This window comes from Halichoerus grypus, chromosome 2 (genome assembly GCF_964656455.1).
Source record: "Halichoerus grypus chromosome 2, mHalGry1.hap1.1, whole genome shotgun sequence".
Taxonomy (NCBI): Eukaryota; Metazoa; Chordata; class Mammalia; order Carnivora; family Phocidae; genus Halichoerus; species Halichoerus grypus.
The window spans coordinates 179,987,735-180,004,729 of record NC_135713.1 but is presented as its reverse complement, the minus strand read 5'-3'; the positions used below and the strand labels follow the sequence as shown (position 1 = coordinate 180,004,729).

General features: G+C 40.9%; 1 protein-coding gene across 3 annotated transcripts in view; it reads left to right on the top strand.

Annotated features, from left to right (window-relative positions):
* STXBP4 (syntaxin binding protein 4) overlaps positions 1-16,995 on the top strand; it is a 221,865-nt gene that overhangs the window by 166,557 nt on the left and 38,313 nt on the right. For 2 of the 3 annotated variants that reach the window (XM_078065058.1, XM_078065066.1), the window contains exon 17: positions 3,925-5,621. The exons of the other annotated variant lie outside the window; for it this stretch is intronic. In XM_078065058.1, the coding sequence (XP_077921184.1) occupies positions 3,925-4,039 (115 nt within the window). In that variant the 3' untranslated portion in view covers positions 4,040-5,621. Of the gene's footprint in view, positions 1-3,924; positions 5,622-16,995 lie in introns of those variants that run through there. 3 annotated transcript variants of the gene reach the window in all.

The window sequence follows — 16,995 nt, the reverse complement described above, 5'->3', positions numbered from 1 at the left end:
GAACCTCTTTCATCATCACAGATGGTTATTAAGAATGAATTTCTTCAAAGCTAGTGCACTTTTTGTCTTTAAACCACTTTTCTCTCAAAGGCTGTCCTAAATTTTTATTTTAAAATAAAGCATTTTGCATGCTAGGAGGTAAGAAACATAAGGAGGGTAATTATAATGGGATTTAAACAATTCACTTACATTTCTTTGCCAATAAAATAAAGCATGTTCTGTTAGGGCTCTTTTTTATAAGCCCTAAAATATGTCTTTCAATTTACTAATATTATAAAAGAAAAAAACACAACACTGTCATCTTCCTAGATCGAATATTTCTGTTTCCCAACAACAGATTTGGCCGTCACTCAGGGGCAAGTAGTATTATGCTTTTTAGATTTTCAGATATATCTGAACTGCTGTTGATTGCTCCCCAAATCAGGTCAGATGCACTCTCCGCAGGAACATTTGCCAGAGGTAGTGTATGTTCAAATGGAAGATTTTTACGTTCCATAGTCAGTCTCATTTATTCTCCAGACCTCTAAATTTTTCATACTAAGTAGGAGCATCTCACTTCATGAACCATGGGGTCTTTATTAATTAAACAGAGTCAACAGGGCTGATTTATTCTCTCTTCTCAGTTGAGCTACCAAGCACACAAATCAGAGAGGAAGTATCTCTAATACTAGAATGTTCTCCAAGCCAGTAAAGCTGGGATTATCTCATCATACCGATTATGTCAAAGCTCTTTAGGCACAATGCTCACCAGGACATAAAATTGAATGGTCTACACACAGCTGGCCCTGTTCCAGCATCATAGGAAGAATTCCAGGTTTTTCTTGCAATAATCACAAAGTTCTAATTATCAAAAACAAAAACAAAAAAACTAGCCATGATCACTTACTGAATATCTACTCTTTGCCAGGCACTTCACATGCACTACCTGAGTTTTAGAAGCTTTGGTTTTTGTTTGTACGAAAGACCTAGGTGTGAAATATGTACTTGAAGCATAGAAACCTTATCCCTTTGTTGGTTGTTTTGTTGTTGTTGTTGTTGTTTTCCTAGTAAGTAGCTGTTGTAATTGCACGTTTGGTGTTGGGGTGTGTGTTTTTTAAACAGATAGCAAGAAGTATATTGTGAACATAAGCTTAATTAATATTTTATGATGTAACTTTTGTATTTGGGAAAAGATCAGATGTAGATTTGTTGATTTAAAAAAGCTCTTAATGAAGTTTCCTGGCAAGGATGACCTTCTAGTGGAACTTTCTCATAGTCATTGTTCAGAGTCAGTAACTACATTTCTTCCTTAGACATTTTGCTTTTGCTTAGTTTACATTATAAATTTAATGGAATGTCCATATCTAACAGTTATAATAGTTTAAGCATAAGAATGTTATTTTTTTTTTTTTAAGATTTTATTTATTTGACAGAGAGAGACACAGCAAGAGAGGGAACACAAGCAGGGGGAGGGAGAAGCAGGCTTCCCGTGGAGCAGGGAGCCCAATGTGGGGCTCGATCCCAGGACCCTAGGATCATGACCTGAGCCGAAGGCAGACGCTTAACGACTGAGCAACCCAGGCGCCCCAAGAATATTATTTTTCAGAAAGTCTGCTAGGAAAGCGTGCACCTGAAACTTGTCCCTGAGGTGGTGGTTCCTGTTTGCCTTCCTTCCCACACTCCCTAACTCGGGGACATTGTTGGGGAGGGAGCATTTATAATAATTTAAAGTCTCTTCTTTGGACTAAGATATTATAAATGTGCTGGTAAACATCAAAGTAAATACACCAATATTTTAAAATTAGCAAAACTGTCTCATCAAGTTTTTCCTTTTGGTTTTAAACAGGTGCTTTGTACAGAATGAGTGTCCTCATTTCACCTTGCAGCAGCATCCTGGCCCTCTTATCTTACACTCATTAGTATTTCTTTAAAACCACTTTCAATTTAGGCAGACTTCCAGCTTTCCCTAACCCCCCCACCTGCCCCCAAGACCTTGAAATGAAGTTAACCTGTGCAGAATCCAATGCTTTAGTAAGTTTAGCCTCCATAATAAATTCCATTAAACCATAAACCATTTTAAAGAGATAATAGTAATGTGGATTACTGTCAAGAGAAGAACCACACTCTGTACTTTTGAAATTACGAAGATGTTTGAGCCTTGCCACCTTCACCTTGATTCTTAAAACAACTTGAATTTGTTTACCCCATCATGAAGCTTTCAATGATCTTCCATGGAAAGATGAATTTTAATATTTAAACTGAGGAGTTGAACAATTTGTATTGGGGGATATGCATAGAATTTGGGATATAGGGTCAAAAATAAACCAAATCACCACTGACAGTGAAACTGCCTATTTGTACTAAGTCCAGCATTGTCAGTTATTGTCCTCAACAGCCAATAAAGTTAAGTGCATTTTTGTGATAGTTCCCAAGTTGTGCTCTGTGGAATACTAGTCCCGTGTGTGCCGACAGGGGCATGTTAGTTGGAATAATACTGCAAACTGCTGGTGAGTCATAGAACATGTTAATATAGTTAAGGCTTAGGGAAATCCTGCAGTAAAGAAACCCATTTAGCTTTATTTAACCTAATGAATCTCAAACTTATTCAACCATAGAATTATCTTCTTTACATAAGTTACTAAAAACCCTTTAAAAACAGACTGGAAATGTTACTCTGTGACGTAGGAGAAACTTTTAGACCTCCCCCCCCCCATCTTATTTGATCCTCCTAAGTGCCAACCCATAGACAGACATGATGCTACTTTCCATGGTTGAGTCTGGATAGGATAGGGGTCAGAGAGACTGATCTAGATGGATGAGGGCAGTGGGGTAAGCCAGTGAAAGAAAGAGTATCCAGGAAGAAGAAACAAAATAGGTAAATTCACTGCCAAAAAAAAAAAGAAGAAGAAGAAACAAATCATCCTAATTCTGGCAGCTATCTGTCCAACACTCAGGAGCTGGGCAGATAGTGGTGGATTTAAGAGATTCATCCTGAGTGTTGGATACGAGGTCTGAGAAACACCATCCACCAGGGAGGGGCCCAGGTTGCGATGTTTCAGCACTCCCTGAACATGCCCTATACCTGTTGCACATCCTTCCCTACCTCTGCTTGTGTTCTTCCCTGAAATGCCTCGTCGTTCGTTCTTCACACATGTTAAGCACCATAAATTCAGACAAGAAACACAGTTCCTGCCCTCAAAGAGCTTCTTAACGAAGTAACTTCTTTCTTCTTTACTGAAGATAAACAGGCACTCATAATAGAGTGTAATAAGAGATAACATCAGGAGCACAGATTGGAGGAATTTTGAGGAAGATTGATTCTTTGGAATTAGTAAGAGTTAACTAGATAAGCAAAATGGGATGAAGGAAGACTGTAGCAGAGAAGAAAGTATTATTGAGGCAGGTAAAAAAAAAAAAATCAAGGTATTTCATACTATGGAAGTATGTATTTGATCCAGAAGGCATGGGTTGGCACTGAATTTTTAGCAGGCGAGCAACAGTGTCTGATTTGTCATTTAGAAAGATCTCTTGGCTGGAGTAGAGATTGAATTAACAAAGAACCAGAACAGGCAGAGAGACAAGCATTTTCCGTGACCCAGGCTATAGCACTAGAAGAGGAGAGGAAGTAAAAGACCCCACAGATGTTTCAGCAAGACAGTCCCAGGACTTGCTGACTGAATGTTGGGTAAGGAAAAGCAAGGAGTCAAAGATCACACATTCTCCTACATTCCTTTTTACCAAAGAAGAAAGAAAGAAATGGGTTTGGTTGAACCTTAAAACCTATCCAAGACTTTTTAAAACTATTGGATGGAGTTCCAGTTGCTTCCTGTCACAAGGAGCTCTGCTGTAGGGAGGAAGCAGTGTCCCTGGGATCAGGACGTGTGCGGATGGGTAGAAGGACAGGCAATCTTTCAGATTATAATTGCATTCCTTGTTCTTCTCAAGTCACGTAACCCAGACGACATCCTGGATCCATCCTGTGATGAGTGCACTGAACCTGTCCTGCTCAGACGAGAATGAAGAGGATTGTTCCAGAGAACTTCCCGATCAGAAGAGCTGATGGTCTTCCGTAGAAAGCTGAGCTCCATGGTCTTCTAACATCTCATTCTACGTGGATGACTCCCAACATGCAATGGTCTAAAATAGGAGCAAAACACACACTACTTACTGAAGTTCTGAAATAGAGACTCTAGAGTTAGGCTACTTTTGTAAAAAAAATTTTTTTTTTTGCTTGTGATGAGCATTTTTTTGTTTTATTGAAGTGTAATTAACATATAGTGTTATATTTGTTTCAGGTGTACAATATAGTGATTCAACAATTCTGTCCACTACTCCGTGCTCATCATGATGAGGGTACTCTTAATCCCTTTTATCTATTTCGTCCATCCCCCCACCCACCTCCCCTCTGGCAACCACCCTCTTGTCATCTGTGTTCAAGAGTCTGTTTTTTTGTTCTGTCTCTTTTTTCCTTTGTTCATTTGGTTTGTTTCTAAAATTCCATGTATGAGTGAGAGCATATGGTATGATGAAACTTTTTGATATAACTGTATACATTTATAAGATCAGTTGCCACTACAGTAGTTCTTTAAGAATTGTCTAGTTGCATTTTTTGAAATCACATATAATTAGATTTTATAATATGTATATTTTTTCATATACAATTAGATTTGTAATTTTATATATAGTTCTTTATAGAGTATCAGATACCACGGTTTTTATAATTAAGACTTACTGGAAAATTATATGAACACAGTGAAGCACTTCATTTATTTGATAAGTCACTAACCTTTTATATTATCATCTTAGGAAAGTGATCTGAGCAAGCTTTTGGGGGTTTCTTAAGGATCACATTTGGACAACTATTTCATAGGCTACGGAATATAGTTTACACACGTATGGGGCTTGCTCATTTACTAAATGCTTCTCAGACCCTGTTTTATTTAAACCACACAACATGCCTGTGAGACAGATCCTGTGGGTATTTTTATTCTTGTTTTTCGTTAGGGCAATAGTGGTTCAGAATTGAAGCACCTTGTCCCGGGGCTGAGTCACACCTGTCTTCTGATTCCGCGTCCAGCCCCCTTTCCACTGCACCCCGCCCTCCCTGCAGAGGGAGTTCACAGCCCAGCACACAGGCCACCGCTGTTCTGCTGATACAGCTGAGCTCCACAGTTGTGCGCTCCAGCGGCCACGGAGATCCAGAGGCACCTCTTCACTCAGACAGGGCCCCCCACATAACCCCACTGTTTTCCTATGAACCCCTCACCCCCAAACATTCACCACGTCAGGGCACAGCTCCGTGATGCCCTTCCAACAGGCTTCTTTGAGCAGCTCACATTTTTCTACAGTAAAGGGACTGGCTCCCATCAGGGGTCTGCCCTGCTTAGGCTGCCCTTGCCAGAGGGAACATTTGTGGGCTGCTAATGAGAAGAGGAGCATCTGGAATCTCCTCTGCTATCGGGACTCCTCCGTGAACTCTCCTGCTGTGAGTTCAAGACTGGTCTCATGATTGCTGATATCACCCTCCAAACTGATCACACTTTTCATCTTAAGCTATTTTATTGTAAGGATGCCACCAGACAGTTCCTGGAAGGAAGGAGCCATTGACTTGGAGGGTTACATGTTTTCTCTCAGTTTAGTGATTTAAACCTGGGGCTGGGGATTGGGGCGGAGTGGGGAGGAAGTCATTTTAAATGTCCTGGGCATTAGTTAGATACCAACTGAATGATAAAAAGGGATTTAATCATATCCAATATTATGATATTGTTAGGTAATATACTTAGGAAGAAAGTGAGTAAGAATCATTAATTAATCAGAATACCCTGTTCCCAGACCATGCCTGGTAAGACCGAGAAGTTACTGTTTTTCACCGTGGTCTCTTCTCACCACTCCCTCCCTCCTCCTCCTCCTTGTCCTCTTCACTCTCTCCCCACCTCTGAAAAACAATTAGGAGAAAGGAACCCCAACCTTGAGAATCATGTGATTCAGTCATTTTCAAACATCTTTTGGAGAAAAAGACTCATTTTTCAAATGAATTCTTAGGCAGAATCCCAATATATGTAACAGATTTTTTTTTTTTTTAATATTGCTGCTCTACTTGAAACGAGAGAAGCCTGAGGCACAATTAAAGGAGCCCCCAGCACAGCTGTGCAAACCTAGAGCTCCTTAGAATACAGTGTAAGAATCCTCAATTGTAACCATTTTATAGATGAGTCAACTGAGATCGTAAGAGGTCACAGAGTGAGTTAGTGGCCAGGTCAAGATGGGACCTAGATCCTAAAGTCTCCTAGTCTACTAAGTTTCATATGGCACGTAATATAGATGTATATTGTAAATATAGGTCTATGTTGTGCTCCCAGATTCACTCCTGAATATATATATAGGATTTATAATTTACATCTTGAATAATAGCATAAAGTCAAATCCAGACTGATAGGCAGTCATTAGCCCTGAGAAAAGTTTCAGAATGGTTGAAGAAAACTCGTGCTTCTCCTGACAGCTATGTGAATATTAGCAAGCTGCAGGGAGACAAGTTTTGAGAGAATTCCCTGAGGGAGCTCTTTCCTTGTGTCCCCCAGATGTGAGTGAGATTCTCAAACACCTGAAGTTACTTTTATAAGTTAGTGTCTATAATTGTGAAAGTACAGGCTTTTGGTTGTTGCTAAATTAATGGTATGAAATTTCCCTCCCCCTACTAGGAGTGTTTTTCTAATTTGTTTCTAAGAAAACACAGAGGAGACGCTAGAGTCACTTGAAATCAAGGTCCTCAGGCATGCATTTTAGTGACAGACACCTCATATGTTAACTTTGCTGTTTTGTGCCACTTTCTTCCTTGCTTCCTCATGGAATACCTCATGGAAAAGGCCTATGAAAATTGTAATGATATTCTTTGTTGAGCATTTTGTGCCATACATTGCGATGGGCAGTTTGCATAGATTACTTCCTTATCTTCTTACAACAACCCCATGAGGTAGAAACTATAATCATCCCCATTTTGTAAAGAAGAAATTTAGGATTGGAGACAGTTGCTAATCTTTGCCTAAGGGTCACAGGGCACCTACATGTGGAAGGTAGAGTTCAAGGCAGGTGTGGCGCAGCCCATTCTCTTAAACCACTCTGCAGAGCTGCTCAGATCCATCGTGTGTGACACTGGGGGGCAGAGCTAGGTCTGTGGGTCAGTTCTTCAAAGGGGCAGATTCCAGTTCTGTGCCACCAGGAACGTTCTGGGAGTTAGGGCTCATCGGGAAAGAATTCCCCTGGAGGAAGTGAAAGCAGTATCCCAGGAAGCATTCAATCTGAACTCCTTATGGGAATGGTACTGCGGAGGTTCAGGGTCTGAATTGGCACATCTGAGATTTCTTCCTCTTTATGCTTCTATGACCTCCAAACCAACAGATAAATGCTCCCAAGAGACACTCAAAGAAATATGGTGGGGACCCATTAAGAATCCTTATCCAATGCAAATAGAACCCCCAGATTATTTTTTGGTGAGTTGATGTTTATCTAGCCAGTCTTTCTTTAATATAAATCAACCCTATTGATGTGATAAACTTCTCTGTTGACCCACTGGCTCAGATTCTAGGGTTAGAAAATCTCAGTGCTCTTATGTCCTTCCACCTCACCTCATGAAAGAGTGACCAGGGTTGGTCATCCTTACTCCTTTATTCTCAGGGTACTTACTGAGCACCAATAATATGCCAAGCACAGTGTGAAGCACTATAGCGAAGTAGGACAAAATAACCATTTCCTGGGTCCTCTTATTCTTGGTTGAAAAGTAAAAAGCTTCTCAGGTGGCCAGAGTTGGAACAGCTTCTCTTTAACTTCCAGATGTTAAAAATAATCTATTTCCATTGAAAAATCAAGTAGTATGGAATTGTATAAAGTGAAAAAAATAGCTCATCTCACTTTCCAGAGATAGTCATCACAAATATTTTGATGAGTATTTTTACTCATTGTTTACTGTTAAGCAGCTTGCTCTTGACATAATTCATTGTGGTCACTTTTTCATGTCAATACATAGATTGTTCTGTTTCAAATGTCTGTGTAAAATAACACTACCCAGATAACTCATAGTTTCTGCTGCTATCATACTGTTAATGAACCCTTAAGCTGTTACAAGTTGTCTTCTGTTACAATGTCACAGTAAACATTCTTACATTCATTAAATTCTTTTCTTCACATATACATGCACTCTTGAGCCAGTAGGTCTATGGTGGGAATACATTCATAAAAGCAAATTGCTCTGTCAAAGGTTTGTTCATTTTATTTTTTGGTAGATATTCAAAAATTCTCCTCCAATAAAATAGGACCAATTTACACCACCACCAATGGTGTATGAGAGTTTGTTTTCTATATATTATAGGACTTTTTATAGTGCAAAGATTGCCAATAACTTTTCTGATTGTTTTTGTCCTTAGAAGAGTAATCCTCTTTTTATCATTGTCTAAGGACCTGAATTTTTTTCACCATTAGGTTTTAGTTGTCCCTTAGCAGCAGAGAATGCCTTGCTTATATAGGGGAGTCTGGCAACGACTAATTCACTGTCTGTTGAACACATCATTACTCTCCTCTTTTTATTGACATTTCCTACTTTATATATAATGGTGGTGAAAACCCACTCTTAATGAGCTAACTTGGGTGAGAGCCCTTAGTAAAGCGCAAAACACAATGCAAACACATCTGCAAGTTCTTTAAGCCTCGGTTTCCCCATCTGTATATGGAGGAGGGTAATCCCCGGACTCTTCTCAAACCAATTCAACTCATTGACCATTTCCTGAGCACCTATCAAATGCCAGACAAGATGCACGGTCTTGAAGTTACCACACCAAATAGTTCTGATTCCCAAACCAAGAAACTCATAATCTAAAACCTTTTTCCTTTCTTTCCTTTTTCCTCAAAAACCTTTTATTTTTCCTTAAAGGAGTAAGAAGTCAGGGATTTGTTTAGTAAGAACCCCTGAAGCGAGGCCCTTTATCACTCTCTCAAATTCGAATAATTCCAAAATAATATTAACACCCCTTGACTAGAAATGAAAGAGAAACATACTGTGAGAAGGGGCTCTACAATAATAAATGCTAAGCAGCTGTAAAAATACAGAATCAAATGATACCTCCATAAAGTGTTTGCAAAATTAGAAAATATTATCCTTTTTCTGGGGGGAAATGGATATTTTTATTTTCTCTGCTAAAGTGAACTGCAACTTTCAGAGGCCAACAAACTTCAATTTTACCATCCACAGAACAGAAAGAACTGAACTACCATTAAAACAACTTATTGCACGTAGCTTTTGAGGAGACGAACTTTAAACAGAATATGCCCATGGGAACTTAACTTGAGAAATAAAATACCTGAGGTGTTTTAACCACAACTCTCCAGATGTGGTATTACTGTGCCTGCATGATGATTATCTAAATGTTACATGAAATTCTGTATGCGCTTTCTTCATATGTCTTTATGTCTAACTAATACTACTTTCATTAATTTTTTTTAAGTTTGATTTTTTACTTTCAGGGGTTGGGATAGTTTGAGGGAAAGTGCAATCAGATTAATAGCTCTCACTGCACCCCCCCACCCCCCATTCTCACATCACTAAATTATTCTCTATTACTTCACTGTTTATTTCTTCTCCATTACTTACCAGTTTGTAATGATTTGTTTATTTATCGTCTTCCTTATTAACAATGGGAGTAAGCTCCATGAAGGCAGGGATTTATTTGTCTTGTTCGTACTGTAGGAAGGATCTAGCACCATCAAAGAGGATCTCGCATATTACCTGTCACACAGTAGGTGTTCGATACATACTTGCCAAATTGAATGTGTAATGTACTATCCATAACCAAGGCTTAGTCCCCAGTTTAACTTTCATGCATTTGTATTCATTTATTCACTTAAACACTTAACAAGTGCCAGATACTTTGCTAAGTACAAGAGATGCAATGCAAGACAGGCATGATCCTAGCCCCCATGTGATTATATTTTATACAAAGGAAGTTCAACTGAAATTAACCAAAGGTTTTCCCATTTATTTTCTTTCTCCCTCTTCTTGATCACATATTTGAATTTCTGGGCCATTTAATGTTCTTGCCTCAAGAAAGGGGTGTGAGATCAGCATATGCTCTTTTGAGTTTCAAAAGTCTGGTTCCTTAGGAAACTGGAAAGGAGTTGTGATTCAGATCAAAAGTTTGTGGGTGTATACGAGGAAGAAGAGCAAGGCTTTCCTACTCTCTATCTAGGAAATAATTCCCGTGGCTGTGGGAGGGAAGAAAGAACAAAAATGTTGGTGGGGCTCAGAGAAAGGGGCCTGGGCCTCACTTCCTGGGCCACTTTCTGGGAGCAGCAAAACCCCAATTATATTTGTTAGTTTTGAGAGCAGAGGAGACCCATTCCTCACTGTCCCTAGGATGGAAATGACTGCATCTAGTGTCTATGTAGATGGGGCCTTGGACAACTTCAGTGAGCTTCCTCCAGCCCAGTGTGGTCCAGCGTGGAAGACCAAATTGGTTTCTGTGAAGAGTAGCAGAAACCCCACAGGACCTGAGTGAGGACTTTTTCCATTCAATCCACACGGCCTCTCAGTGAAACTCAGTTCGGACAGTGACATCAAGCCATCCAAACCCAGAGTGCCTTGGCACTAGATAAACCTCCTGGAATCTAGCAATGACTCCAAAGAACAGAGGGAACTGCAAGTTGGCTGAGATTAGTGTTGTTCAAGGTCATTAATTCCCTACTCCTGATGTGTTCTTCCTCATGGAGGAAGCTCCTTTAGAGTAACACTCTTGGCCTTCCTCTGCCTCTGCCCTCTCAGGCAATGACTTCTATGCTTGGTGAGTTTGGAACAAAAAATAAGACAGGTACTGTTTCTAGAACATTTCTTAAAAACATTGCCTTTCCTGTGTTCCATGCAAACGCTGCCTATCTGTTTTTCAGATCTTTCCCATTTATTACCTGGATAACAGCAGTGTAGACACTATGCCTTCCTGCCTCTCTGGCATACCCATCCTGGTCAATATGCCCACCATATTTCTGCAGAATTATCTTTCTGAAGCCCATATTTGATTCTATTGCTCCCCCTTCTACTCTTAGTAGTTCCCTAGCACCTGGCATTATCTGACCCTTTCCACTTTCTCTCCAGCCTCATTTCCTCATCAGATTCCTTCCTATCCTTCAAGACACATTTTCTATTCACCGATTCCTTGAAGATCTTGGCACATGCTGCCTCCCCCATGTCCAGCACTGGTACTCTATCAATGTCCAGACATGCACTGGGTTACTGCATTTATTTACTAATTTATTTTTACCCAGTGTGCTGGGTTACTGAGTCTTAAAGGCTTGAAATCTGATCCTACCCACGCTCTTTTTTTTTTTAAAGATTTTATTTATTTATTCATTTGCCAGAGAGAGAGCACACAAGCAGGGGGAGGGGCAGAGGGAGAAGCAGACTCCCAGCTGAGCAGGGAGCCCGATGCAGGGCTTGATCCCAGGACCCCAGGATCATGACCCGAGTCAAAGGCAGATGCTCAACCGACTGAGCCACCCAGGTGTCCCTCTACCCACGCTCTTGTGCTTCCTCTCTCCATGTGGTAACGAAAATCAGAACTCTGGTTAAAGCCAACTAGTCTCTCTCACTGCTGCTATCCCACCCAACACCAGCAGCTAGGGGGATCAGTCAGCCTTTTAATAAAGCCTTTATTACACTGTATTTGCAATTAATTTGGACAGCAAACAGAGGCATGTATCTTGCCTACTAGACTTGGAGCCCTGTAAGTCAAAGTCCATATGTTATTTTTTTATCCCTCACACAAGGTATGGTACAGTAATCAATAAATGATTACAGAAGACATTTTTAAGGTAACTTATTGTTGGGGCACCTGGGTGGCTCAGTCAGTTAAGTGGCCGACTCTTGATTTTTGTTCAGGTCATGATCCCAGGATCAAGGGATTAAGCCCCGCATCAGGCTCTGCCCTCAGTGGGGAGTCTGCTGAAGATTCTCTCTCCCTCTCTCTCTTTCTCTCTCTCTAAAATAAATAAATAAATCTTTTTTAAAAAGTAATTTATTGTTCTCAAAAACCCATTTAGCTGTTTCCTGCTTCTAGCAGAGAAAGACAAAGTGAATGAAAAAGAAGATGAGGTGGGAGTTTAAACCTGTCTACACTTGCTAGTTCTACTAATGTTAGAACAACGTAATGTATATTGCTGAAGGAGAAAGTGTATGCTGCCTATATTTGGCCATAAAACTCGCAGTATGATTGCAGTGGAAGGATTGTAAAGCACATACTCAGACATTGTCGATTTGCCCAAGGTTTTGAAAAAACACAACAGAATGATTTGGGCATGGAAGGGTAGAAAAAGCCTAAAAGCAAAATACAAGATTGGTGCATTTCAAGGCAACAGCATTCGAACTTCTGCTCTTACAGGTTAATTAATCATGTTGCTGAAGAATTGATTTGGCACAAGGGAGCTATGTGTTGCCACAGTACCCTGAAAGTGCAGAAATTATCCCGTCTATAACTAAGCCCACCGGAATTGCTCGACTGTTGCTGTTTCACAATGGAGAAATCCATCCATCAAAATACAGGAAGGGAAAACAGGAGGACAAAACAAATTGAGTGGATAGTAGGCTTATTACCTTGGCATATAGACAGTCCAGGTCAAGTATTAATCTGAAATGGAATATGAAACGATGTTGGTGGGCAGGTCCTGTATCTATATGCTGAGCACTTTTACCATTCTGGGGAAGTAATCCATGCCTTTAATCTAATGGCAGATGATTTATTTTTGTGTGGGGATCACATGAGTTGTATCTAGTTTTGTGAACCCCACAAATAATAAATAAAAGGCTGGCCCCAAATTAAATGCATGGATTACTTCCCTCAATGGTAAAAGTGCTCCATTAAAGGAAAATCTGAAGGAAATAGGGCATGTGCGTGTGTGTGTGCACACGTGTGTGTGTGTGTACATGCCTTCCGTGCATATATGTACCACATCTACACACATATACACACTTTGGAGGAATGTGAAATGTTTAATAGACCAAAGTCTGCAAAATTTCAAGAATATGACCAAACTGGTGGTCCTTACTCAGCAATGGATCTCCTGCTATGAATCATAGATGATGAGAAATCTGTGAAATAATCTGTTTTCTCAATGTTGTCAAGATTGTTCATTGATTATATTCCTTCTGTTTCTTTGAGTAGCATATTCTTGACTAGTATTTCACCAAACTTAAGTCTCTACCCATTATAAGACTTGCCATTATTTTATGTATCACTAAAAATGAAAAAAAAAAAAAGAGGCATTTAAAATATGACACAGTACTTTGAATTTTTTTCTTATGGCCCCTTTAAGTAAATCTAAGAGCTGTTTGAACATAGATTTTTATCATGTATATAAAGAAAGGAAAGTGAAACACAAATAAATTGTGATATTCCTTAAACTTCTGGATATTCAGAATGAAACTCTTCTAAATCTCTTTTTTGTATCCACATAATTTTCACAATAATATCCTCTCCGCCATCAAAATGGAGCATTTCTTGAAGGAATGGTCCACTCCTGTCTCTAGGATGTTTCTCCCTAGTCTTTGACATCTATTCTGCTGTTTTGATGGTGGCATTTTTTTAATCTTTTCAAAAGGATTTAATAGAAGATTTTTAGACAGCAATCAAGATGCACATTCCTTCCTCAAATAGTCCTTAAATGCTTTATTCACTGAAAAGTGAAGGTGTAATGGTTCATCAATGCCATAGGAGAAACAACCAAGCTCATGCATGCACGGGCAAAGACAACTATATCATTATGGTTGCCTGGCCAACGGAAACTGCAAGACATCATTGATCATAAGACACATCTTTTTTTTTTTTTTTTTTTTTTTTTTAAAGATTTTATTTATTTATTTGACAGAGAGAGACATAGCGAGAGCAGGAACACAAGCAGGGGGAGTGGGAGAGGGAGAAGCAGGCTTCCTGCCGAGCAGGGAGCCCGATGTGGGACTCGATCCCAGGACCCTGGGATCATGACCTGAGCCGAAGGCAGACGCTTAACGACTGAGCCACCCAGGCGCCCGATCATAAGACACATCTTGTAATATGTTCGGTTCCCCTGAGATGAGGATTTCTGTGAATTAAGGAGGAAAAAACAGGGGCGCCTGGGTGGCTCAGTCTGTTAAGTGGCTGCCTTCGGCTCGGGTTGTGATCCTGGGGTCTTGGGATCGAGCCCCATGTCCGGCTCCCTGCTCAGCAGAGAGCCTGTTTCTCCCTCTCCATCTGCCTGCCACTCTGCCTCCTTGTGCTCTTTCTCTCTCTCTCTGTCAAATAAATAAATAAAATCTTTTAAAAAAAAAAAAAGGAGGAAAAAACAATAGGGACATAGAGAAATAAGATAAACACAAAAGGAGAGAGGGACACCCACACAAGGGTGTGATGTCAAGCAATCGAGGGCACGTAGGCTCAGCCCCACAGGTGAGCTCTGGAGGCGGTGTAGGTCCTATCTCAGCTGTACAAGTCAGAGGCCAGGAAGTGCACAGTGTTTATACCCCTGCACCATCAGTCATTGGTTAAGCACGGGAGGCCTAGGAGGAAGATGTACATTTCCAGGCACTTCTAGTCTGTGTAGAAAAAGTACTTTCCTGCATCTCCAGCAAAGAGATGCAGGTGCTGGGTGTCAGGAGTGAAAGCCCGCAGGGCTAATGTTCACGAGACTGGTAGAGGGATCCGAGAGCACCGACAATGTCTGTTACACATCCCAGTTTCAAAGACATTTCAATGAAAAATGGGTGTCTTAGAATCAATGAAATGTATTAAGTTAAGGATCAAATTTCCTTGTTCCTGGATCATCCCAACCTTAAAATTGAGTTAAAGATGAAATTCCTTAACAAATTAAAACAAAATGGCCTCTTGAAAAAATTATTTAATTCAATCAGAATGATTTTAAAAGCTATTCCTAAAAATGTTAACAGAAAATACTTGAAGGAGATCAAGTTATTTGTACCCCCACATTGACGGGAGTCAAATGTCTAAATGATCCAGGGTAGATAATTCTGTATTATTTGCTCTGTGAAGTGAATTTTTAAGGCTGCAGACAATCCAAACTCCCTCAATAGTCTTTTCCAGTGCTTTCTTTCCTTCCAATATCAAAGAAATTGGAAACAAACTTCCCAACCTGTGATACAAGGCTTCCCTAGGATAATTGATTACTTACTTAAGAACTTAAGATATGATTTTTTCAAAAACGTATTTTTAATACACAGTAATACTCTGTTAGTGAGGATACATGACATTAATATTCTCAAATATTCTCAGGGTAGATAAATCACTATATAAATCACTATAAACTTCCTGGAAAACATTCTTGGAATATCTGCTGAGAACCTTAAAAATACTCGTATTTTTTGACCCTGTAGTTCTACTACTGTGAATTTATCCTTACAAATGATCACAATTGGGGCGCCTGGGTGGCTCAGTCAATTAAGCATCTGCCTTCAGCTCAGGTCATGATCCCAGGGTCCTGGGATCAAGCCCTGCGTCAGGCTTCTGGCTCCCTGCTCAGCGGGAAGCCTGCTTCTCCCTCTCCCACTCCCCTTGCTTGTGTTCCCTCTCTCACTGACTCTCTCTCTGTCAAATAAATAAAATCTTAAAAAAAAAAATCACAATTTTAGACAAAAAATCTTGTATTGAAAGGTTTCCTGAAGCATTATTTAAAATAGTAATAGGAGGGGCGGAGCAAGATGGCGGAGGAGTAGGAGACCTGGATTTCGTCCGGTCTCAGGAATTCAGCTGGATAGGGATCAAACCATTCTGAACACCTACAAACTCAACAGGAGATCGAAGAAAAGAATAGCAACAACTCTCTGAACAGAAAAGCGACCACTTTCTGGAAGGTAGGATATGCGGAGAAGTGAATCCGAGGCGATATTCGGGAGGATAGACGGTGGGGGGAGAGGGCCTCCGTCAGCCGCTTCTGGCAAGTGATAGAGCCACGGAGCACAAAACGGAACTTTTAGAAGTCTGCTCCGCTGAGGGACGTCACTCTGGTGGCTAAGTGGGGGGTGGAACCCTCATGGGACAGTGTGGTCTCAGGACCCTCAGGGTCACAGAAAGACCGTGGGTGGCTGAGTGCGGCAGAGCTCCCAGGTATCGGAGCGGGGAAGCGGGCTGCAGAAACGGAGCCCAGGCGCGGGCTCTCAGCTCAGGGTTGCCATAAACCGTGATCCGCAGCACAGTCGGGCCACTGCTCCTCCAGCAGGGACCCAACAAGCGGCAGATCCGGGGAGACTCCCCTTCCTCCCCCGGGAGGAGCGGCGCGGGAGCGCACCGCAGGGATCTGCTGGGTTTGGAGACTCCACACGGGGTCGGGTGCCAGAGATAGAAATGCGCGGTCACAGGCCGGGTGAGCACGGAGTGTGGCCGGAGACCAGGGAGATGGGAGTGACTGACTGCTTTTCTCTGGGGGCGCACTGAGGAGCGGGGCCCCCAAGTTCTCGGTTCCTCCGGGGCAGAGATTGGGAGGCCGCCATTTTCACTCTCCTCCTCCAAAGCTGTACGGAAAGCTTGCAGGGAACAAAAGCTCCCGAGAGCAAACCCGAGCTGATTACTTAGCCCGGACCGGCAAGGGCGGGGCAATTCCGCCTCCGGCAAAGACATTTGGGAACCATGGCAACAGGCCCCTCCCCCAGAAGATCAGCGAGAACAGCCAGCCAAGACCAAGTTTACCGATCAGTGAGAACGGCAGAACTCCAGCGCTAGGGGAATACTGCACATAGAATTCATGGCTTTTTTACCATGATTCTGTAGTCTTTCAAAGTTCATTTTTTTTTAACTTTTTTTTTTTCTGAATTTTTCTTTTTCCCTTTTTCAATGACATCTTATCAATCCCTTTTATAAAAAACATTCTTAATTTTCATTTTTAGAGTCATATTCTATCCCTTCATAGTAGTTACTCTTATTTTTGGCATATATATATATAAGTTGTTCTCTCTTTAAAATTTTGAGATACAGTTTCTTCTAACAGATCAAAATATACCCT